General features: G+C 53.6%; 1 protein-coding gene across 2 annotated transcripts in view; it reads left to right on the forward strand.

Annotated features, from left to right (window-relative positions):
• Positions 1–5,792: 5,792 nt before the first annotated feature.
• Pde2a (phosphodiesterase 2A) overlaps positions 5,793–23,833 on the forward strand; it is a 61,765-nt gene continuing 43,724 nt past the window's right edge. Inside the window, exons 1-2 of one of the 2 annotated variants that reach the window (XM_023702052.1) lie at positions 5,793–6,000; positions 16,623–16,684. In XM_023702052.1, the coding sequence (XP_023557820.1) occupies positions 5,982–6,000; positions 16,623–16,684 (81 nt within the window). In that variant the 5' untranslated portion in view covers positions 5,793–5,981. The remainder of the gene's footprint in view (positions 6,001–16,622; positions 16,685–23,833) is intronic. The other variant, XM_023702051.1, reaches the window with a different exon arrangement.

A 23,833-nucleotide genomic window follows, 5' to 3' on the forward strand; every position in this document is an offset into this window, starting at 1 on the left:
GTGTGTGTGTGTGTGTGTGTACAAAGGATTTGTGGATGATTAAGAGCCGATATTTATGCCTAAGGTGTGCCAAGCCCTGAGTCCCCTGGACCTGAGTGCTGATGTGAGCTGGGGTGTCCAGGACAAATCCTAGGCTAGACTCTTAGGGCTCCCTTCCCCTTTGAAAGGGTATGAGCTGGCCTTCTGCTGTTTGCAAATGGCCTGGACATGGATGAGGCTGCTGGTTGACCCGCCTCATGTTCCCATATCCCTAGGCCTCCGTTCATTCAGCCTGGGTCCTTCCTGACCCAGAGTGGCTGCCAGGATGCAGACTGTGACCTGGACGAGTGGCCACCGGTGGCACTTCTGTCACCTAGGAACTACAACGCACACATAAACACTTGCACATGCTTTTACAAATAGTGCACACACACAACATAGTTGGGCATGTGTGTATGCACACATACACATGCATATATGCACATACACACTTGCACACAGACACAGATCAGTATGCACACACACACACAAACAGGCACACACACACACACACACACACACACACACTCCTGCAGATATATATGCATATCTGCACACATAAAAACAATGGAAGTCACCCAGCTTCACAGATATAAGCTTGCCCACTGTATTTCTAGCCCATCTTCGCATGCGTCCTGTGCACAAAGCCATTCCCAAGTACACACACAGAGCGGCCTAAGAATGCCTTACCCTTCCTGGATGTGCTCCAGGGCTGAAGTGCTGAGGACAAGACTTAGAGGGAAGCAGATCCTGCAGAGACGGCAACTTCCTCCAGGAAGCTCCTGGAACTGTCTCTGCGCAGAACTCCTAAAGGGGATGGTAGAACCCCCTTTTAGTCCACAGGCTTCACCCAGGTCACAAAGAGACAGAGCTGCAAGATCTCCTGCAAGGAGCCTCCCCAGTTGGAACTTGATCCTTGCTCATGTCCTTGGCCTGGGACATGAGTGAGCCTGCCCATCCAGGAGAGCTGCCTTCTGCCCAGTGAGGCCTGGATTCTGCCTTCTGTCTCAGCTGCTGCCTGAGCCCTTAAAGAGAACCAGACCAGCTTCATAGCTGCTGAGAAGTCCACGGCTGGAGAGGGCCAGAGCCTTGCCTGAGGTTACCTGGGAGTGGCTTGGGTTTGAACCTGGCGTCTGTTATCTGACTGCGGTTAGCCACAGTGTAGACACATGGCAGGTGTCAGACAGGCTCACAGAGGCAAGAAACTTGGTCCTGGGGCATGGGAACAGATTTGTTGAGGGCCTGCTAGTACATGTTGTATTTTCACCCTTGGTTGGCCTATGGGGGCACAGGGAAAGATCAGACATTCCTTCTCTCAAGGGAGGTCCAGGGATGAGTGAGGAAGAGAGAGGACAGTGTCCATTGGAGAGACATGCTGGGGCTGCTTCTCAATCAATGGCAGTTTCCTTCCTGTATCTCACAAAAAGCTGACTTTTTAGCTTTTTTTTTATCCTCAATAGCTGGCCTGGAGCAAATTCTCCATAGGCATTTGTGGCATGAATGAATGTACAAATGCATGATACTGACAGGCAGGTATGCCCTTGGAAGGATGTTCAGCACAGGAGCAGGGCAGGTTGAGCAGAGGCAAGCGGGCAGCAGAAAAGCCAGAAGCTCAGGGTGCAGTGAGGGGTTGGGCACAGCTGACAGCAGGAAAGGCAGGAGAAACAGCAGACAAGCCACATGGGGTGAGCCTTGTGTGTCGTGCTGAGGGTTTGGATATTGCCTGGGAGGCTGTGGGGAGCCCAGTGAAGGCTATGAGCAGGAGGCAGCTGTGGCGTAGCCACAGTGACTTCCCTATGAGGCCTGGGTTGTGCAGTAACGCTTGTTCTGATTGGTAAGAGCACCAGGTGTGGTGTCATGAACCTGAGTCCACATTCCTGGACTGGCCAACCATATAATCTTGAGCATACCTATGCCTTGTGAACGTCATTTTCTTATTTCTAACCTTGGGCTAAAGCAGGCCTTCCAAGGAAATGCTTTGCAAGCACAGGACCCACCAGCTGGAGGTGTCATTATTATCAGGACTGAGGTAAAGCTCTGGTCAGTGGGCCCTCTACCCCGGCTGAAGGCCTCTTAGCTGAGTCATCGTTTCCTGAAGTACCTAGTTTGGGGCAGCTAAGTCACTAGGTATGGGCCCCCGAGGCCCATCAAGTAGGGAGAGAGGAAGGGGTGGCTACTGGAACTGGGCCAGGCATTCCTCTATGGAGCTTGCAGGATAGGTGGCGCTGAGCTTCATGGTGCTAGAGAGGGATAGGGGATCCAGGGATTGGCCTTGCAGGACCTTCAGCCACTGCATTGCTGGGGACAAAGAAGAGTTTGGAAAATCATTTTTCTTATCTGCCTTTGCTTAAGAGGCAGAACATGAATCTGCGGTGCAGATTAGAGCCAGACAGCCAGGCTTTGGATTTTGGTTCCACTATGAGTAGTTGAACTGTGGGCAAGTTACCTTGTTTCCTTATTCAGCATCTGTAAAATGTGGCTAATAGCATCCACCTTATGTAATAGTTGAAATAATAAAATCCAAAGCACATAGTTGTGTCAATAGACGTTAAAGCCTTGCAGGCCCAGATATGCACATTTAGTCCCTAGGAGCCAGCTATAGCTTTGCTTCCATGGTCCACATCAGCCAGGGACTCATTCAATGAGGCAGCTGGTTAGAATCACCTGGGGACATTAAAAAAATATTTGGGATGCGAGTTCCAGACATGAGCATTTTTAAGTGCTTCCAGGAGATGCCAACATGAGAGGGAAGGATAACCAGCCTAGGATGCCCAAATGCAGAACTGGAATGAGGGCAGGAGCCTTTCAGGGAGTGGAGAAATTCTAGATCCTAAGCAAAGAGCCACTTTCTAGTTGTGAGAGCTTAGCAAAGGCCCCCACCTTGCAAACTGGTGGAGCCTGGTTGCCACCATTGGGAAGAGGCTGACTGGGGAATTTCAGTGATTTTCTGAAAGGATGTATCTGAAAGGATCCTGCATCTTACTATGCAACTTAAATTGTTGTTTATTGAACATATTAATACTTCACAGATGGGAAAGTTGACGCCCTGAGAGATAGAGTGGCCCTCCCAGAATCACATAGCAAGTCTATGACAGAGCTGGGACCCAAACTGTATAAGGAATTCGTAAATCTGAAAAACTGACACACACAAAAAAATCTCTCTGAGATGAGAGAGACATAGAGCATACACTTGGGACTCCAACCATAGAGCTGCAGTATGAGCAACTTAAGTAAGATTTAAGAAATAACTTCTCAAGAAGTGAAGGCTGTTATCTTATTTTGTCATTGCTGAGACAGAATGCCCAACATCCAAAGTTAAAGAGGGAAAGGTTTATTTTGGCTCACAGCTGTAGAGGTTTCAGTTCCTAATTGGCTGGCTCCAAGACGGGGTGGCATGGCAGATAGGCCTTGTGGAGGAGTTTAGGGAAGCCAAGAGGTAGCAAGACAAGGTAGCTGCCCTTTTTATATTCAATCTAGGCTCCTGGGCATAGAATAGGCCCCAAACCAATCAGCAGACTGAATCAATAATCACACTCTTAGTCCCAGCATCACATTCTTTAGATCCAGACACCTCTAAAAGGCCCCCACCTATGACCACATGAAGCTTTGGGGGGACATCTAGGCAAAAGCCGTAATAGCTGTGCAGGCCCTGCCTAGAATAGGAAGCACGGAAAATGGCTGCACAGGCCAGGTTTAATTCTGGGCTCCAGGGGCCTCCATTACAGAGCAAGCAGTTCCAGGCAATGACCATAACAGATACTTCCTGGGCACGTGCATCTTCCAAGGCTAGCCAAAGCTGGTTGCATGTGCTTACCAAGAGCTTTGTACCTTGCACTGGGCTTTAGACCTAGTCTTTACAATAGCCCTTCATTGGGCAGCCCCTTTTATAGAGAGGAGGATTGAGTCCCAAAGAGAGAGCGATAGCTCTTTTGAACCTTTACATATCTTTGCCCATGTAATGTTCTCAACAGAATTAATAAATAGGATAATTTGCTCTATTTGGTAGATGCTGTAAAATTCATTGAATTTGGAAACCAGAGCCTTCAGGCACCGTTTCCAAGAAGGACACAAAAGATTACAACTAAGGCAGTGTCAGGGAAGCCTCCTGGGGAGGTGAGCCGTTCGCTGGCTCCGGGCCGACAAGTGGGCTGGAAGGATGTAGAGGGCATCTGGATTGCATGCAAGAGCAGAGGCTCACAGTGAGGATGTGCCAGTCACTACTGAGTTGAAGACAGCAGCAAGAATAAATGTAGGATGGTGGGGATGGGCCAGAGCAGCAACCCGAAAGGCAGAGTTGAGTTGTGGAGGTCCAGCATGTGAGGCTAGAGGTCTGCACTTTATTGTGTTGGGGGTAGGGAGCCACTGCAGGTGTTTAAAAGAAAAGTAAGAGAATTCTAGAGTAGAGTTCACCCCCTGAACTACAGGGACAGCCAGGACTTTGCCGAGCCTGTGCCAGGTGCTGGGACTGTGTCCAGCTTGGTGACTCAGTGCCTAGGAAATTGCTCCCTAGGGAGAAAAGACCCAGATGAATCACTGAGTGAGGTGGGGAGGCTGGGAGACTGGGGGCTCTCTGAGTCACCCTCCAAAGATGGGGAGAGGGAGTTGCAGAGAGGGGCCCGCCATGTACCGATAGGATTCCAGGCACTGATAGGATTCGTGTCAGAACACCAGGAGGGCTCTCAGGGGACTCATTCTGGGTTTGGTGCTTCTGGTAGTCCTGTGGGGAAGGTGGAGAAACTGAGGCTCAGAAAGGTCGGGAAGGGATCTGACCAGGGTCATGCAGCAAGTCGTTGGCGAAAGCCGGGTGAGACCTTTCAGTGCAGACAAGTCCCTTGCCACCGCCTCAGTGGTTCTCACTGCAAGCGTGGACTAGCAGCGGATTGGCTCAGGCAGAGAGTTGACCCGCGCACCAACTCCTCTACCATCCCCACCTCCATCCCTTCATCCCTTCAGGCTGACAACTGAGGCCGGGCTGCGCCCCCGCGATGAGACACCAGGGGGCGCAGGAGTGTCGCGGCTGCCGCAGGCGCCTGAGCGGAGGCCGCTCTGCGGAGAACTGCGCTCCGGACGCGCGGGTCCCACCGTGGAACTGCGGACTGCATGACCCTGGGGCTTGCACCCTGTTCGGCCTCCGGGACGCCGGCCTAGCCCTGCCTGCCAGGCCTGGGGGCCCAGGGCACCTACTCTGCACTTAGGAATGGTGCGCCCGCGTGTGTCTATGCGCACGTGTCTCCTTCGCAGATTTGCTACTGCCCCAGGGCTTGTCCGGCTTGGAGCGACCTCTAAAATTCTCCCAGACTTCTCCATCCTTCTCCCTCCGTAGGAGGGAGCAGAGCAAGCCCGGAGCTCCAGTGCAGAGTCCACAGCCCCTTCCGTCTCCATCCTCCCCCTCTCCCCACTGCACTGATCTCGGTCTCGGGCTTTGGCTCTGGCCTGGCCACAGGACTCAAAGTGGAGGGGAGAGGATGTGGTCAGACAGGGCGCAGGGCTCAGAGCTGCGACCCCCAAGAAATGGTGAAAAGAGTGGCTCTGGGGAAAGGGAAGGGGAGCGAAGGTGAGAGCCGGCTCCCAAGCGGGGTCTTCCGAGCGCACAGGCTGGAAGAGGACGGGAGGGGAGGCAGATGGCCACAGGGATTTGGCGGGGGTCTGGTGGGTCGAGATCCGACGGCTGGGCGGTGCGGTCCACCGCCGCGGGAGAGAGGGCGGGCCGGGGCGGGGCCGGGCGGCGGGGGCGGGGCCGGGCGGCGGGGGCGGGGCCGGGGCGGACGCTGCTCCGGAGGACCCGCGAGGCTGTTGCGGACGCGCTGACCGAGCGCAGCGGCTGGGCCGGCGGGCGGGCGGGCGGCTGTGAGCATGGTCTTAGTGCTGCACCACATCCTCATCGCTGTTGTCCAATTCCTCAGGCGGGGCCAGCAGGTCTTCCTCAAGCCGGACGAGCCTCCGCCGCCACCACCGCCGCAGCCATGCGCCGACAACCTTCAGGTAGGCCCCCCCCCACCCCGGTGTTGGGCACAGGGAGAACGGGGTGTCCCGAGAGCCGTCCAACTGCGGACAGGTGGTCAGCTCCAAAGTCTTCTTTGCTCTGAACTTCCTGACCTCTCCTCAGGGAGGGGACCCCTCCCTAGTTCTGAAGCCCATTCTTGTACTGGGACTGCAGCTGGTATGCTGAGGGAACCCTTGAACCCCCAGCTCACAGTGCAAATGCCAACCTAGACTCCGAATAGAATAACGCTTGGATCAGTAACCACACTGTAAGCCCTGAACTCCCAATCCCGGGTGGACCCCCAGGTCAGCTTGTGAGCTCTGCTCAAGCCTGGAACCCCATCCTCTTGAGGAGTGGAGGACCCCTACACACACCTCTGAACCTCCACTGTACATAGCCCCTAGCCTTCCAGACCACCTGAATCCATAGCCTGCAGGACCCCACATCAGAGTTGGGGCCTCATCCCAAGACCATGATCCTCCACAGTGTCAGCTGCACCCCATCAAGATTCCCACTGAAAGACCAGACTCCAGTCCTCATTCCAGATGGTACCCCAGGTCCAAACCCCTCTTCTCACCTGGGCTCCTGCCTCCCCCTCTGCAGGAGTCCTGTCCTGTACAGGTTGTGCTGGTTCCTCCCTTCTCCTCTTTAGAGGACCTCTATCTTTTCTTGGTCTCCTCCTCCTTTCTCCCCGGGTGTGGTGCTTCTACTTTATTTTCCAGGTCTCACCATGGGTCTTTCCCCAACTCTTAGGCTCTCTCTCTTTCTGTCCTTCTGCCTCTCTCTTGGGTTTGATCTTTTGCCCAGCATACCTACCTCTCTTAGTCTATTTGTCTCTGCAATTTCTCTAGGTCTCTATCTTTGGTCTAGGGTCTCTCTAGGATCATCCCTTCCCCTTATGTGTGCTTCTGCTTTGGGATGAGGAGAAGACAGGTTTAGAGGACAGTGCCAGTATCACTTGCATTTTCATCCCTCCCCGTGCTCTCTGGCATGAATGGCATGATGTAGGCCTGAGTACAAGGTATGCTGCTCTTGGCTGGTGCCTGGGAAACTGAGGCAAGTGGTGATCATATAGTGGAGCACTGACATTCATAACTTATTACCCCATTGTCCCTTCTTTCCCGGTCTTGACTGAGGCACCTGGAGGGTTAGGATGGGAGCGAGGAACAGATGGCAAGCTAGGGTTAGTCACCTGAGGTAAGAGCAGTCCAGGGCTGTGTGAGTCTGGGATGTGTGTTTGTATGTAGCTTGAGCTGGGCTGCATGTGTTGCATGTGTTCTGTGTATGTCACGTGTGCTGTTCCATTGATGATTATGCCATGGTGAATGTGGGAATTGTGAATTTGTGTCATCGCACCCATGTGTGGCTAGCAAGGCAGTGTTGTGGATGTCAAGTGGTAGCAGGGTGTGTGAGTGTTATGTATATGCGGTTGTGTCTGTGAGTGTAGGATAGAGTTGTTGCAGGAGCAGTTTTCATGGGGGATTATATATGTGATCATGTATGTTATTGACTGTTGAGTGTAGCCAGGAAGAGCTGTGGTGGGGACCTGATGGATTTTACTAGATGCTTTGTCAGAGAGGAGCAGGGGGTGAAGGCTGTGTTTTTGTTTGTAGCCTAGTGATGGGTTAGAGTCGGTGTGATACATCTTGCGTTTGTTGCTTGGGAAATGTATTAGGACCTGTGTGTTGGTGTCTGAGTGTCACATGTCCATGTGGTGGTTGTGAAACTCTGGACAGGAAGGGGTGCAGCCAGGGCCGATGTGTCCGGTTGACCAAATGTGTGTGTGGGTAGGTAGGAGGAAGCTGTGTGTAGGCAAGGTTTTCTGTTCAAAGGGGATTTGTATGCCTACAAACATGTGACATTCTGATGTGACATTAGGTGTACACATTATCTATGCAGGGTGTGTCTGCATGTGTCTATGTCTGGGTGGTGCGTGTGTTGAATTTACTTGGGTGCATGTGTCTGTTGGGGAGGTGTGTGGCATGTGAGATGCATGGTGGGAGATTGAGTGTGAGTGTGGTGTGAAGTGTGGGTGTGTGAGCTGTGTGACTTTTCAGTGCGAGGTGTGGATTCTGTGATCTTTCCTTGCCGTGAGCTGTTTGTGTGTGTGATGAGTGTGTCCAGTGAGCTGGCAGTGACAAGCTGTAGAATATGCTAGCAGGGATAAGAGAGGGTGTGCATGAAGTGTGTGGTGTGAGGAATAAGGCATTATTATGGTGTGTGTGTGTGTGTGTGTGTGTGTAAGACAGCAGCTGCCCTATAAATGTTTGTGGAGTGACGTGTGTGTGCAGGGAGGGCTTGGCTGCTATCCTGTTCTTGCTTCCCTCCCAATAAGGTCCCTAGAGATGCCCTTGCACACCCCCCCAATCGGGCTGCCCCTACCCTTTGCCCTTTATCCTCCTCACTTTGACCAAAGCCTTTGTTTTGGGTTTCCTGCTGAGCAGGCGCTGGACAGGCGGGCGGCAGACAGTGTCACAGTCCAGGAACCTTTGTTCTTTGCCTCTTAGCCTGTCTTGTGTTTGGGCCAGGGTTGGGAGGGGGCCGGGAAAGGAGACACGTGTCAGTAAGGTCACTGTGTTTACTACCACCTCATGGTACTTCAAAGAAGAGCGAGTCCAGGGCGGGCAGTGGGGCTAGAGAGTGTTCCTGGTGGTGCCTCTTGGTGCCAGAGCAGCCTGGATTGGGCTTCGAGTTGGGTAAGCCTGCCAACTCCAAACTTCATTCTGTGGTAGCTCAGTGCCTTTTCTTGCTCATATCCATTCAAGGATGCTGAGCAGCTCCGCATCCCCTTTTCTGTGCTTCCTTTTCTTCCCTTCTTTGGGTAGCTGTGGTCTCTGGGGGGGGGGAGGTTGCGGCGGGGGGGCTCTTTGGGCTGGAGACAGCCAGGAAGAGCTCAGTCTACTGCTTTTCTTGACTCTACATCTAATGGATGGATAAATAGTCCCTGGCCTCATAGAGATCCTTGTCTGAAAGAGGAAACTTGGTCATACCTTTGGGGACCCTGTAGTCTGGTGAGGAGATCCCAGTCAGCTGAGGATCTAGGCCAAACACAGGGAAGCTGGAAAATATGGGGAAACCCTCTGGGCAGCCTCCCAAATGGTATTTGAGAGCATAAGTCCAGTATTTCTGGAGACTGGAGGCATAGGGACAGGCACAGTTGCTCAGGGCGAGGTGCTGGGGCCCAGGTTTCAGGATCACCGTCTGGAAGTTGAGCTGGTTCTTAAAGGGTGCTAGGGTGGGCAGGGTTGAACCTGGAGCTGGGAAGGATTCTGGCCAACCAGCAAAGGGACCTTGACATTCAGTCACACACTCCAGCTTTGGATGACCACCCTGGAGTCCCACCCTGTTCAAGCTTTTGTGTCACCTTCACCCATCTATGCTCTGTGGCTAGACTGTTGTCATTGTGGTCATCATCTTCACTACCATCATCTCAGGCAGTTCTCTCCAACTTCTAAGGTTTTTCACAGATAGCTCATTTAACTCATGCAGTTGTCTAAAAGCATTCTGGAGCTCCCACTCAGCCACTCAGGGACAGTTCTAAGTGACTAGGCCATGGTGGTGACCAAATTAGTCTTACAGAGTTCCTACCCTCTATGTGCAGCCACGCTGTGTGCCCCAACTCCAGACCCAAGGCAGCTGGCCTCTTCTTCCCATGTTTTCTCCAGCTTAAACTACCTGGGTCTGTGTGGCTCCCACATGTGCAGCCCGTTAGTCTGGCTCCTGCCAGGATGGTAGCTCTTAGAGGCTGAGCCTGAGTCTCCCTGTCCCCTTCCCTGTGTCCTGGGTTGAGCTTTGCGTAGGCCAGACAGTCATATCTGTCATTAGATGCCCATAACAACTACTCTGTAACTCTGGTAGCCCTGGAGCTACCATCTAGGGAAACTGAGGCACAACACAGAACAAGAATTTAAGGCAGCATCCTCTTCAGGCCAGACTCTCTTTATGCTGGCATTCTGAGACCGAGAGAGGTCAGGCGGCTGGTCCAGGTCTCACAGCAAGTGACAGCTCATGCCATTACCCAGCTTTCCTGGCCGCTAGGCTGGGCTCTGGCCCCAGCACCATGCTGCTCCCTGGATGGCCTCCGTGCTGCCTGTGGCGGGTAAATGATTATTAATGACCCCCCTGGCAAAGAGACAGGAAACGCTTCCCAGCCACAGCTGGGGAGCTGCTCCCTGCCAGCCCTAGCCATCCATACTAGCCCTGACCGTGGTGTCCGCACTGATGTTATCTCCATTTCTCCTCAGGCTTCTTTGCTCCTTCTTCTCCATCCCCCTCCCACCTCCCTGACCTCAACCTCCCAAGGGAAGGACAAGAAGAGACAGAGCTTTCTTTTCCATGTCCCTGTCCCTCACCACTTTCTCTAGCCTTACTCAACTCTACTTTCTTCTTTCCCCCTAACAGCTGGAAATAGCCCTTCTTCTAAGAAGCCTTCTCTGAATATATGGCCAGTCCCTCCGGGGGATACTATCATGGGCCCAGGGGGCAATGAGTCTCCCTCATTGCAGACTCTGTTCTCCCTCTCATGGCTTGCTCTGGTGGCCCAGGACTGGGTACTTTGTGCAACTTGTTCCCAACTCCAAGTACCTTTTCCAGGAAAACTCCAGTTTGTACCTCCTCTGAGCATCTTGCTCTTCCTGTCCATATCGCATGCCACTTAGTGCCAGTCCTTCACAGGTGGGCATTAGTGAGCAGTGGCTACAGTGGACCCTTGACTTAGGAGCTCAATTTGTTCCCAAGGGCTGGTTGTAACTCAGATTGTCAGTGGAAGGCTCAGGCTCCTCTACAGAGCCTCCAAAGTCTCCCTCGTGTACACAGGCAGATCGCAGAGTCCTTAGAGAGACATTGGCCCAGGATTTCTCAATTAACCCTACACAGGAAAGGATGTTGTAATGTTCCTACCAGAACTCTTTAAGGGTTACCTCTGTATCTGAGACCATCTGGAAGCACAAGTAGCTTGCATAACTCAAGGCTTTGATCATAAGTTAAATCTAAAATCACAGTTATAACGCAGGCTGTTCATACATCAGGCCAGTTGTGACCCGAGGGTTCACCATATGTGGGTAGAGGTGAGCAAGCTGAGGATTTTGGAGTTCTTTAAAGTCTGAGCAACACCCACCAACCCTATGGCAAATAACTCAGCCCTAGGTCGCCAGGGCTGAGGTGGGGATGGATCGTAGACAAAAGGCAATGATGCAGATAAACTCAGCGGTCATGGTGGGACAGAGCTTGGGCCCATAATTCAGCCTAGGGTAGGAAAGAAGGTAAGAAAGGCAAGGGGGAAGCTTCCAGAGAAAACAAATCTGAAAGCTAAGGGACGAGCCAATAGAAAGTTCGGGACAGAGAGGAGGTGCGGTAGTGATTCTGATGGTTAGTTGGTGGCAGAGCGTGGACAGGACAGCCTGTGTCCCCTGACTCCACAGTCCTGTGCATGGAGCTGGATCCTGGACTGCAAGGCAGCTAAGACAGTGGGATTCTGCAAGGAGTGGGGGAAGAGTGAGGTCTAGGGAGATAAGAGATGTAGCTAGTGAGGCTGGCACAGGCCAAATTGTGAAGAACTTATGAACCACATTAAGGACTTCGGACATTTTCCAAAGGGAACCAGAGCTAAGGGAGAGATTAAAAGGAGAGAAGAAATGCCCAAGCCTGCTTGTGAGGTAGCTCCCTGGGCCCTAAGATGGGAATAAGGCTGGGGTCTGGACAGAGAAAGGGCTGAGAGTGGAGTGGAGGGGACTGAACATGGAAAGATGGAAGTGGGAGAGGGGCAGCAGCAGAGTCGAAGGTGAGGGGTGAGAAGGCTGTTGCTTCGATTCTTTGGGCATCTGAGAGGTGCAGAATGGGAGAACAAGTGTAAGGGCAAAGCCTGGGCCTGTCTCTTAAGAATCCTGTCATGGAAAGGCCTCCCAGGAGCGTATGAGCTTTGAGGATAAACAGAGCTCCAGGGAGCTGGACCCCGCTCTGGGCTATGTCCTCACCTATACCATGGCAGACTCAACATCTGCCCCGAGCCAAGAGTGTTCTGAAATAAAAAATTAAAACAATCTGTGAAATGTAATACTTAATAAAATTCATATACCCAAATGCATGAGAATTCTAAAATGAGGAGACATGTAAATTTATGAAAATGCTAAACATACATGATCCTTCTAATGTAGATTGTCGGTCTCGGCTGCCTCCCTGGACTTTGGATCCAGTTCCATCGGAACCACTGCCTCTGACGTGGTGGCCCTGGAGGCCAGGGCTTTCCCTCTTGTTCAGCTTCTCCCAGAGGAGCTGTCAGGGCCCCTTCTCTGAGGAGCTTGCCTGCCCCCTCCAGCTGGTGGTTCCAGTGGAAAACATTTGCTTGAGGGAATTGGTCCTGGACACCCCATCCATGGATGCCTCTATTTGGGGACCTAGGACAGGATGCGGAAAGCAGGAGGGAACTGGGGAACTGTAAGGGAAAGTAGACAAGTGGAGGACAGGCATCACCTTCCCAAACACTAGAATTCGAGAATTTCCTGGAACACAGGCATTCTGGAGTTGGATCTCGCCATCTCTGGGTTGGGCACTGCTGGGTCCTTATGCTCTGGTAATCTTGCCCAAGGCCATTTTATGAGCTGTGTTTCTTTACTTGTGAAAGGAGAAATCAAGACTCAGTGTATCTGAGGGCTGTGTGTGATTTGAGAATCTGGGCTTATTGGTTCAGGGCTCTTCCTGAGATGATGCTAGCCATCCACAAGTTTCAGCTTACAGCGAGGACCGGGTGGGTGTGTGGTTCACATTCGGCGACTTTAAGATGCTGAGAAGCCGGGAGCTGAAGATGCACGCGGACATTCTGTGCAGCATCCAGGATTCTAGGATTTGATGATTTGATGATTCAGTGATTCTAAATGGGGCTGCTGGGAAGAGCTGCAGCCACCTGCCTTGTTAATGTCAATGCTGTTATTAAAAACATAACAAGAAGCAATGGAGACAGATTGCTTGAGGTGGTGGGTGCCCCCAGCCCCATCCCAGTGAGGGAGGGGAGGAGGGAGAGGCACACTGATATTACAGGCTGCTGAAGACCCAGAAGACCCTTTCAAGCCAGCCACACAGTCCCTCCTGCCATGACAAAACTGGTATGTGTGTATGCCAGAGATATCCCTATGCTTGCAGGTTGGGGAAATCATCCCCCCATCCTTCACCTCATTCCCCAATCATTTCAGACTTTGACAGAGAGGAGCCCATTTCTTCCCAGCCCCCAAAGTCTCTGGGCAGAAGTGTGGACGGTAGAGGAAGGAGAGGCCTGCTTGCCCCACTTCCCCAGCAGCCTGGCCTGAGGGGAAAACAGGACATGAGCACTTCCTGGACACAGGCGTGGAGACGCACAAACGTCTGCCTGTGAGGGCCCAGGACCAAAGGCTCAGACAGGGACAGAGGCCAGGACAGCCAAAACACCCCTGTGAGCCCCCTTCATACCCACTGGGGAGGGAAGACCCTGTTATCTCCCTGAGGGTCAGGAGCTTAAGAGCTGATGGGTCCTAGCTGCCTGTGTCCCAAGCCCTCAGCCCCAGCCTTGCACAAGACCAGCCCAGCTGTTCAGGATCTCCCTTGGGTCCAGCTCACACCTCAGGGCCCAGGCCAGTTCCAGGGCAGGAGTCTAGCGTTCTAGATCCTTCCTAGTTGTGCCCTTAGAAGCCCAGCATGGCTGCACTCATCTGAGGGCTTCTGGAGCATGTGAGGGAATAGATACTAGTAGGACACTCTGCACAGCAGGACCTGGAATTCTGATTCTCCCTGATTCTCGGTGTTCCCTATTGCCGAAGCCTCTCCCTTTCCTCAGAATAGCAGTGGAGCCAGGACCCTCCCCAGCTGCCCAGCTTGCCACCCTCTCCTCCTGCTATCCTCCCTCCCTGTCATCTCTGCCAGGCCTTGGGCTCTCTCCCAATCTCTGGACATCTCAGTCTCTAGTTCTTTTGGGATATAGGTCTTTCTCTAAAAAATAGACTTGGAAGGGACCCTAAGAAGTCACTAAGTCCAACCCTTTTCTTTGGGTGAGGAAACTGCTCACAGAGGGGAAAGTCCTGTCCCAAGCCACACAGTAGGCTGTGAACGAGCTTATTGCTGTACCACTTCTACCCCTGGGCCATGACACCCTGCCCTTGGCACCAAGTGTCCAGGGTTTGAGATCTGATGTCAAGTACCAGCCTGAGGCTGAGCGCTCAGGCATTTCCTGAAGCATGCAAGCTTCTTTCCCAAGCCTTTCCCAGCCCTGAGCTCCTGTCCCTTCTATTTCTTCATCTAGACCCCTCTCTTTACTGTTCCCACTTCCTGGCTGACTCTTACCATGGGCAAACCATGCTTTTAGGATTGAGCCCAGAGTTCAAGCCTCTGTGACTGTGTATACATACGTATACATGGACACACAGGTATTTGCAAGTATGTCCTGAGTACACACAATTCTGGGTGAAATCATAATCACAGTCTGGAGGCTACCATTTGGAGCCTCCCTGTGCCTCCTCTGGGAAGCCACTCAGGCCTGCCACTGGTCTTTTCCATGCCACTAGCTCTCTGGGGATAGCTGAGCTCTATGAGCCTTAGTTCTTCCTTCATGACCCTGAGGGCAGGGTGGTCTGTCTCTCAGTTCTGGAGCCCTCCTTCAGTGTCTTCAGGAGGGTTCAGCTTCTTGAGCCTGGGTGGGGAGAGGTTTGTAGTCCCCAGAGGACAGCAGGACAATAGCAAGGCAGTAACAGATGAAATATTGCGTCTTCCCCAAAGCAGACTCCACCCTACCCTGATCTCCCTGCCTTGTGTCTCGGTCGCAGGTGAGTGGCCTATTTAGGGAGCTAGCCTGGCTCCTCTGACCATGGGCCAAAGGTCGGAGAGTCTCAGGGTCCCAACTGCAACTGGCATTGGTGCAGATTCCCAGCGCATCTGGGGCTGAGTGTGAACTGAGCTTTGCGGGTGCGATAGTGCGAGAGGGTGGAAGAGTGGTCAGCCCTGAGGCTGCATGGGGTGGGTGTGGAGGAGCTGTGAGGGCCTAGCTGAGCCCCCTTCCTGTGAACCAGGAAGGGACAGGCTGGAACCCTAGTGGCCCCAGGCAGTACTGTGTTGTGGAATGACCTCTCCAGGAGTGGCCAGAGGCCCCGGGGGCAGCTGGAGAATCAAGCATAACCAGCAACCAGCGTGGCCTCTTCTCTGGGGCAGGAGGAAGGGGCTGCTGGGCAATGCAGTGTGTAGATACCAGGAAGAGAAGGCTCACTCTTTGTGGACAAAAGGGGCCAGGCACTTATCTCAGCCCTCATCATTTCCTCTGCCGGACGTAGCCAGGTTAGTGGGGTCATCGCGCAGAGGGAAGCAACGAGGGCAGAGCCGTGCACGCTGGGCCAGACGGTAGTCAGGCACATGAGTGCCTTCGTCATGCCCTATTGGGCAGCCAGCCCCCTGCAGAGGTCCACCACACTGCCATGGCCACTTCGGGGGATGGCCACTCCTAGGTCATCACCCCACACTGTCACCCAGGGTGACAGTCAGGCCCAGCTGCAGACACAGCCAAGCAGGGAGACTTAGCAAGACACGAGGATGTGTGAAACAGCCAGATGCCCTGCCGCAGACACTCCACAGGCATCCGCACACCAGGTGCGGTGCTGTCACCACTTGGGTCGTCCAAAGACAGCCACAGAGTCCTGCAGGTGGGCAGGTGTCCAGTGCCTGGGTGAGAAGAGAGTGACCCAGCAGGAAACTCCGAAGCCCCCTTCTCATGCCAGGCTGTGCTCTCCCTGAAGCTCACTGAGTGCCTGAGGCTGTTTATTTCCTAGCAGGGATGGGTGTCTCATCCCCCTCCCGCTCCCTGTCCCCACCACACGCTTCCGAAGCTGCCAAATCAAATCAGCCCCTGCACCCGCGCCAGGCTGGCATGGCGGCCAGCAGCTGACGGGAACGAAGCCAGGCTCAGAATATCCCACCGCCTGTCCGATCCTGGGCATGTTGATGGTGAGGGTGGGGAGGGGCAGGAGCCCATGGCCTGCCCCAGGGCAGTGCCTATGTAAGAAGCTGAGCTTTCTGGAAGTGGGCTGGGTGGTGGGCTTCCAGAGAACAGGGTAGTGGGTTTCTGAGCATCAACCAGGCCCTGTGGCAAGATCTCCACTGCCCACAGTTGGGGACTAGTTGCTGAGAAGAAGTGGGTGAGAGGTATAGTTGGGGCCAGGGGTACTCAGTGCCAGGCAGAGGTGGGAGCTGGTCCATGAGATCATACTTCTCCGGGATCCCAGCACCCCAGGGCTGGAATCCTCCTTGATTGTCTATGAACCAAGGCCCTGCCCGCTGCAGAAGCTCAGTGGCTATTCCAGGTGGACATTATAGATCCTATCTTATAGATGGGGAAACTGAGGCTTAAAAAGGACTGGTGGACTTTCTTGGAGAGTAGCAAAAGTGGAGGGGGCTGTACAAGGTAAAGATTCCATTTTCCCATTCCTTAGGAGACCTAGGCAGAAAGAAAGAACATGAGCACTATAGAGCCACAGGAAGAAGCAGAGAGCAAGAGGGGGCAGGGAGAGAACAGGGTACAGTGAGACTCCCCAGGGAGAAGCCTCCAGGAGGGCAGCCTGGGAAGAAGGGGAGAAGGCCTGGCAGGCCTCAGCCCCTGGCCTTCTTGTCTCTGCAGCCAGCCAGGACCCCCTTGCACAGAAGCCAGAGCCCTTGGGGAGTAGAGACGACCGACTGGAGGTGAGAGCTCATGGGAGGGAGGAGTGGGTGGGCTTGGGGGTGGGGGTGCGGGCTGGAGGCCAGTCTGAGGGCTGCCTTCACCCCTGGGAGGACTGGGAGGCTGGAGCCGAATCCCAGCCCTGTCCCTCCAGCCTAGGGTCACCTCACACCAACCCCGTCTCTCCCAACTCTGTACATGCACAACCTTGGCCCCAGGCCCCTGAGAATGCCTCCTGCTACCAACTCACTTGTAGTCACTCCAGACCCCTTTTTCATCCTGCCCACTCTCACTGACAGCTCCCTGTTGATTCCCTGCTCTGCGAACTTCCTGAGTTCCTGTCCTGTCTCCAGTCCTGCTGCCTCCTGAGCCCTGCACCCCTCAGCTTCCCCAGCATTTCCTGGCTGCCTCCTCTCATGGGCCCACATCCTCCACGAGGCTGCCAGAAGCCTTTCCGATATGCAGACTGGACTTTGTCATTCTCCTGTTCGCCATTTCTCCGTGTTCCCATCCCTAGCCCCCTCTGATCCCCCAGCTTGGACATAGCTGCCCTTCATCCACACCTGCCTTTCCAGAGCTCCTCCTACCGGCCTCTCCTCCCCAGCTTCCTCAATTCCTCTGGGCTCTGCTCTAGCCTCCCTCTTCTGGAGTGTCCTCCCGCCCTCCACCACCTCCAGACCCAGCTGGCTCACACTGCCTCCTCTGAGCTCTCTCATCGGGCAGTTGGATGCTGGGGTGTCCTGCTGTCTGTCACCCACTGTGTGTGCCACAAGCACCCTGTTTTCTCCACCATGTGACTGTATGTCTGTCTAGCTAGCGCCTCTTCTCTGCCCTGTATGCCCTTAACCCTGGGGACTTGCTTTTTTCATACCTGAGTTCCCACTGCCCTGGATGGGTGCCTTCGATAGGCCCAGCCGGTGCCCTTCTGTTGATAGGAGGGGTGCAAGCCCCGGCCCTTGGCTATGTCTTTAGGGTACCTGGAAGGACTCTTCTGTGCTCAGTGAGGAAGAAAATGATGTGCATGTGCATGCATGCACGTGTGTATATGTGCGTGTGTGTGGTATGTGTGTGTTTGTGTATGTAATGTGTGTATGTGTGGTGTGTATGGTGTATGTGTTGTGTTGTGATGTGTATGGTATATGTGGTATGTGTGTGTGTGATGTTTGTATGTAGTGTATGTGTGGTATGTGTATGGTATATGTGGTATGTGTGGGGTGTGTATATGTATGTAGTGTGTATGGTGTGTGTGTGTGTGTGTGTGTGTGTGTGCGCACGCATGTGTGCTGGCCTATGAGTCAGCTCATGGGGTCAGGCCTGCTGAGAGGGGGGAGCCAGGCATTTTCACCACAATCCCTTATCTGGTTCTCACCTTACATTTGGGGAGGCTATGACCTAGCAGGGCTGAGGTGAGTGAACCAGGGCAGAGCAGAACACAGATACCTCCCTTGTTCCCTGCCTTTGTGTAAGGTGGGAAGGAGGCAGGGCAAGAATGTCCCTCCCAGTGGGACCAGGCCTTGCTCCTGGGAGCTGGCTGAGGGACAGGGAAGGGAAGGCCTGAGGAGTCATTATTAATTTATTTATTGCCAATGGCATTCCCCATGGGGTGGGAGCTCCCCCCAGAGCCAGGACAGATGGTGTTCTTGGGAGCCGGCAGTGTCTCAGCAGCCTCGGCCACCTGCCAGAAAAGACTAGATTTGTCACCCACCCAGGAAGCCATGGGGGGAGGGAGATTTGGAGATGCTGAAGCTCTCCTGGGTAGAAGAACTGGGCCCAGAGGAAGAGAAGCAAGTTCTGGGGTTCTTGTTTAAGCCTCTGCGCAGATCTTTATCCATGGCCATTGGCCCTGCTCCCTCCAAGTTCAAGCTCTGTCCCTTTGCTACTCCACCAACCTCATCCTCTCCAGCAGAGCTTCCTGGGTTAGCCCTTTGTGCTAGGTTAGCCCTTTTCTCTCAGCTTTTCTTTTGCCTGGTCTCTACTGCCTTCTCCCTGGGATTGAGAATCTCAGGCCAGGAGCACCTCAGCTCTGAGCTCTGTCCTGCCCCAACCCTCACACCTATCACACAGTTGGTTGTCTGCCCAACCTCTGGCAGCATCCACTCTATTTCTGGGTCTGTCAGCATCCTCACCCTGAGTTCCCTGCCCATGCTCAGCCCTGCTGGGGAAGAGAAGGGATGTCCTCGGGGACTCCTTAACACAAAGGACAAGATTGGAGATAACTGGGACCCAAGGGTATTGGTCAGACTCTAGGATGCTAGAGAGAAAGCAGGAGAGGGACTGGGGAGCCTACAGAGGACCCTTGTTATATGGAGATGGGGCATACAAATTGCCTCACAGAATGGATGAACCAGGGTCACATAAGCATGGGTTCAAGTCCCAGCTTCTCCATTTCCCAGGACGGTGACCTTGGTCCAGGTGCTTAGCTAGACTAAGTATCAGTCTCGTCATGTGCAGGCAGGGTGAGATCCTCCATCACCACAGGGCAGAATCACGATTGTGAGCATTAACACACAGTGGTGCTGGAAGAAGTTACAAAGGTGAGTGTGATGCATGGCAGGTCCTTGGAGAGCGGCCCCTTTGTTCTCCCTCCAGAATTTGATCCTTGGAGCCAGGACTTGGGTGTACCTCATGAGACAGGGCATGCCAGGGGACGTGGCCAAGGCTAGTGGAAGTCTGCGAACATGGCATGTACCCCTGGCCCTTCTGGGTGGCAGCCAGAGGAGCAGTACTGCCCTAAACCATTCCTACCCAATGGCATGGGTTCAGCACACTCTCTTGGGATGGCTTCCTGGCCACTGGCCAGCTGGGTGGTGGTGATAGGGCCTCTTTGAGCAAAGCTGGGGGGCCCCCTTCCCAGAATTCCAGGCTTCTGCATCATTACCCTCCAGAAGTTGGGCTCAGATACAGTTGATGAGCTGAGCATATCAATCAATGTCCTCCCTCTCTGCACCAGTTCTCAGGGTCCAGATGAGATCTTGGGGGTCCCAACTGGGATGGGTCGGGAGAGAGGCAGGCTGGGGCAAGGGCACTGGTATCCACACCAAGCTCTCAAAGGTGCAGCCCAGCCCTGACTCCTCTACTGCTGCCTGAAGATGAGTGAGACCACACCCCTTGGCATGGCGTTGCTCCCCTGCTTACTGGGTCCCCTCCTGCCCACCCCCAGCAGTGCTTCAGCCTGTTAGGCCTGCTCACTTCCCCTCCCCACCAATTCTTTGGCCTCCTGGCTCTTGTTCACACTGATTTCTTTGTCTGGAACAGCTTTCTCTTTTTTCTTTACCTACTCTTTGTTCAAAGCCTGGATTGAATGTCGTCTCCTCTGTGAAGCCCTCTCAGGTGGCTCCCTCCACCTCAGAGTGAGTCAGTCTCTTCCTTTTCTTGGGTAGCTCACAGCTCCCAAGTTTCCCTGAGCTCACATTTGGTGACCTGTACTTGATGTGATTATGTGGGTTGTCCATCCTTTCCCATATGATTGTAAAAATCAGAGTTGCCTGTGCCTCTCATAGGCGCCAGCTGGGCCTAACATAGATCTGGTGTGCAGTAGGTGCTCAGTAAAGACTTCTTCAATGAATGAGAATGGCAGTGAGTAGGGTCTCATGTTGGATAGACCAGTCTTGGAGATTCTGGAGGAGGTAGCCTTAGAACTGACAGAGAGGGTCAAGGTCATGGGCTGGTGAGTTCAGAGACTTTCTGGGAGGTCAGAGAGGTCCATATGGGCCTGTCAGGACCAGTTAAAGGCAACAAGGCCTGGGAATAGCAGAGAGAGGAGCCTGCAACAGAGACTCAGCCCCAGAGGTGACCACAGGAGTCTGGCTCAGTTCTGAGAACATAGCTCGGTAAATCTCTGCTGCAGTTGAGCTGTGGTCCAAAGAAGCCTAAAGCTAGGGACTGGGGCTGAGGCTGAGGGCACACATGGTGAGTGAGAGGCCTAGGAGTGGGGTAGCACTCATCAGGGCCAGCTGAGGGAGTTGTGGCAGGTGGTTGACGGCTTCCAGCCTGCACCAGGCTGATGGGAGAAAGCATCACATGTCCCAGGGCACATGTCCCCAGGAAGGGAGCACTGGGGTGAGGCTAGGAGGGTGACTGGAGGTGGCACTCTGTAGCCCTGAGTTTAAAATTCTAGAGCAAATGCTCCTTACTGTCAGCCCTGCTTGTTTCTCCTGATTCTGCACATCAGTGAGTGGCCTCTGTGATGCTCTGTGGCCCCATGGGAGCTGCTGCCAACAAATTTACCATCGCACCTGGCACCTATGGGGGCCCCGAGGCCCTGCCGTATGTCTGTACCCACCTGTTGGGCAGCAGAGGCCTGGGGCGTGCAGTGACTTGGGGCCCGGGAGGCAGTTTTTTCTACCATTCCAGGCTGTCTGTCTTCCCATCCATCTGTCCTTACCCCTGACTGGCTAGGATGAGACAGAGAGGGTATCACAGATGCAGTCATCAGAAACGCCTACTCTGAAGGGAATGCATCCAGCCGTGGGACTTGGACTCAGAGGAAACGCAAACTGAGAAGAGGCCAGGTTGTAGATAGGCCGAGGCCTGAAAGATCCAGGCCTTGACAACCTGGGAGGGATCTCAGAGAGAGGCAGGGACTACTTCAGAGGAGCACAGCGGGCTCAAGGCTGCGCCTAGCCAGATGCTAAGGGCTGGGGAACAAGGCTGCTCTGGCCAGCCTCTCCCTCCTCTGCTGCCCCTCCTCTCCTCCCACCCGGCTGTCCTGCCTGGCCCTCAACTGTAAACACAGAGAGAACAAGTTCCGTTTCCCGGGAAATATTTATCTCAGGCCGTGTGGGGAGCGTGTGCGAGGCCTCCTTCTGTCCTTCCTGTGGGCTGGCTGGGGGGCAATCTGTGGGGCCACAGGCAGGACCAGGAAAAAGGGTGTGCCCCGAGGCCCATGCTTGGAGCAGCAATCCGAGTGCCACCGGCTGAGAGGCAGAAATCTGTTTTCTCCAAATCCCTCAGACTGACCTGTCTTCTCATGTCCTGATCTTCAGCCCTGTCAGCCTTGTCTCCTCCAGTTCCAACCTCCAAGACTTTGCCCCTCTCTGGCACTCCTACCTGGAATGCTTTTCTTCCTCTTCCTCCATGTCTCCTAGCTCTCAGCCCTTCCTCTGGAGTGGCTTTCTCTGGGACATTTTCCCTAATTCTAACACTCTTCCACTTGCCCTTCCTCAGGCTTCCAGCAGTTTCCACCCAATGTCCTGCTGGCCTTGTCCAAAATTGTTCAGACACTGTAGGCAGCATCTTGCAGGCTTTCTCCTTGGGAAGCACAGGGCTGGGCATTCCTTGCAAGGCCCAGGTTTCACCTTCCCTGCCCATCCCAGTGAGGCAGCACTAGCCCAGGCATTTGGGGCTTCATCTCGAATGGGGGATGATAGAAAAAGCCCATGTACCCACTCAGCATGCGGGGGGAGACAGAGGAGCCCAGGGTTTTTGCAGGCTGGCTCCGGGGCTTTGGGCTCTGTATCCCAGCCTGGGCCAGGCGTGAGCAAGCCCTGACAACAGGAAATCCTTGAAGGAACAAGCAGGAGCTGAGGACTCTGAGCACAACAACAGGAAACAGCCGTGACATGGGGCAACAGCTCTGTGGCTGTGCCCAGTGTGTGGGGGAGCAGGGCTTCTGGGATCCAGTGTGATGTCAAGGATGATGTGAAACACTGATTGTGAGACAGTGGGTGTTCTATTGGATGCATGACACTGAGCTTGTGGCACATGATACTAAGTGTATGTCTGTGATCATAGAGTACTATATGAAAGGAGGTGAGTCACGGAATATGTGATCCGGGTACAATACAAGTGTATGACACTGAGGGTGATGATGGGTACATGGAAGATGTGACATCCTGAACGTCATCCGCTGCATAAACATGAGTGAATGACCTTGTGCAGTAACTAGTGTGATCCTGAGTTTATGCCTCATGGGTTTGATAGTGAGTGGTGAGGAGACCAAGAACATGCCTGAAGGTGGGACTGAGTGTGCAATGAGTGTGACATAGAGTGTGCACAAGTGTGTGATGCACGTGACCTAACTTGGCACATGTGACACTGTGTAGTGTTGTGAGGAGTGAGCACACAACCTTGTGTGTGGCTGTCAGGAGATACCAATATGTTTGGGCTGGGAGGTAGCTCTACCCAGGGGGTGGCTCGGAGAGTTGCTCACTCCTGCTGAGTGTTAAGCGGGGAGTGAGGGGTGCAGAGGGGAGGTGGGCAGCTAGTCAGAAGCTCCTAAGAAGTAGCCAGATTTTGGAGGGGTTGGGAAGGTAGAAGCAACAGAACTTGTTGGTGACTGAGTAAGTGAGCAGCAAGGGAAAACGGGGGTGACTCCCAAGGCTTTGGTTTGACTGACCAGGTATGTGTGTGTGTAGGGGGCAGTGGAGATGTTTCTGAGATAAGCAGGATAAGGGTGAGGGTGATGTGCATGGCTGAGGGGGTGGGAGACCCAGAGGCTGTCAGGCCCGTATTGGAGTATTAAGTCAGACACTGGTGAGGGTGTCTGGACTGGGCGTGTACTGGGGAGTCAACAGGCGTGAGGAGTCTCTTAAGCCGTGGACCTGGCTGGGATGATGTGGGCAGAAAATGTAACTACAGCAATGGTGGGGGCAAGGACGGAGCCCCTCAGCCTGCACACGTAGAGGCTAGAGGAGAAGCACAAGGACAGAGGAGCAGCCAGGGAGGAGGAGCAGGCTCAAGGGGGAGGGAAGGGCAGGGTGCAGACCCAGTGAGGTGGAAGAGCCCTGTGGGTGTGCCAGCTGATAAGACCCTTTCCAGGGACAGGTGGGGCCAGAGGCCCGACTGGCCTGGCCGGGCAGGACAGTGTGTGGGAGTTGGCCAAAGGAGCACAGATGGCCCTTTAGGGACATGTGCTTGGAGCAATGCAGAGAAGGGGTGGGGTTGCTGAAAAGGGGTGCGGTCAGGGCAGATTAAAATATTTTATTGTGGAATATTTCAAACACACACAATGCCAAAGAGAATAACACAATAAACTGCCATATTCCATCACCCAAATTCAACAGTGTCAAGATTTGGCCATGTTTACCTCTTCTATTTCCTCCTCATTTTTTTTTTTTTTTGCTTCTCTTTATGTTTTTCTTTTTAAATTTAATTGTGGTAAAATATACATAACATAAAATTTACTATCCTAACATCCGTGTCTGAGTGTGTGGCTCATTGTATTAGATTGC

This window comes from Octodon degus, unplaced genomic scaffold (genome assembly GCF_000260255.1).
Source record: "Octodon degus isolate 3935 unplaced genomic scaffold, OctDeg1.0 scaffold00146, whole genome shotgun sequence".
NCBI lineage: Eukaryota > Metazoa > Chordata > Mammalia > Rodentia > Octodontidae > Octodon > Octodon degus.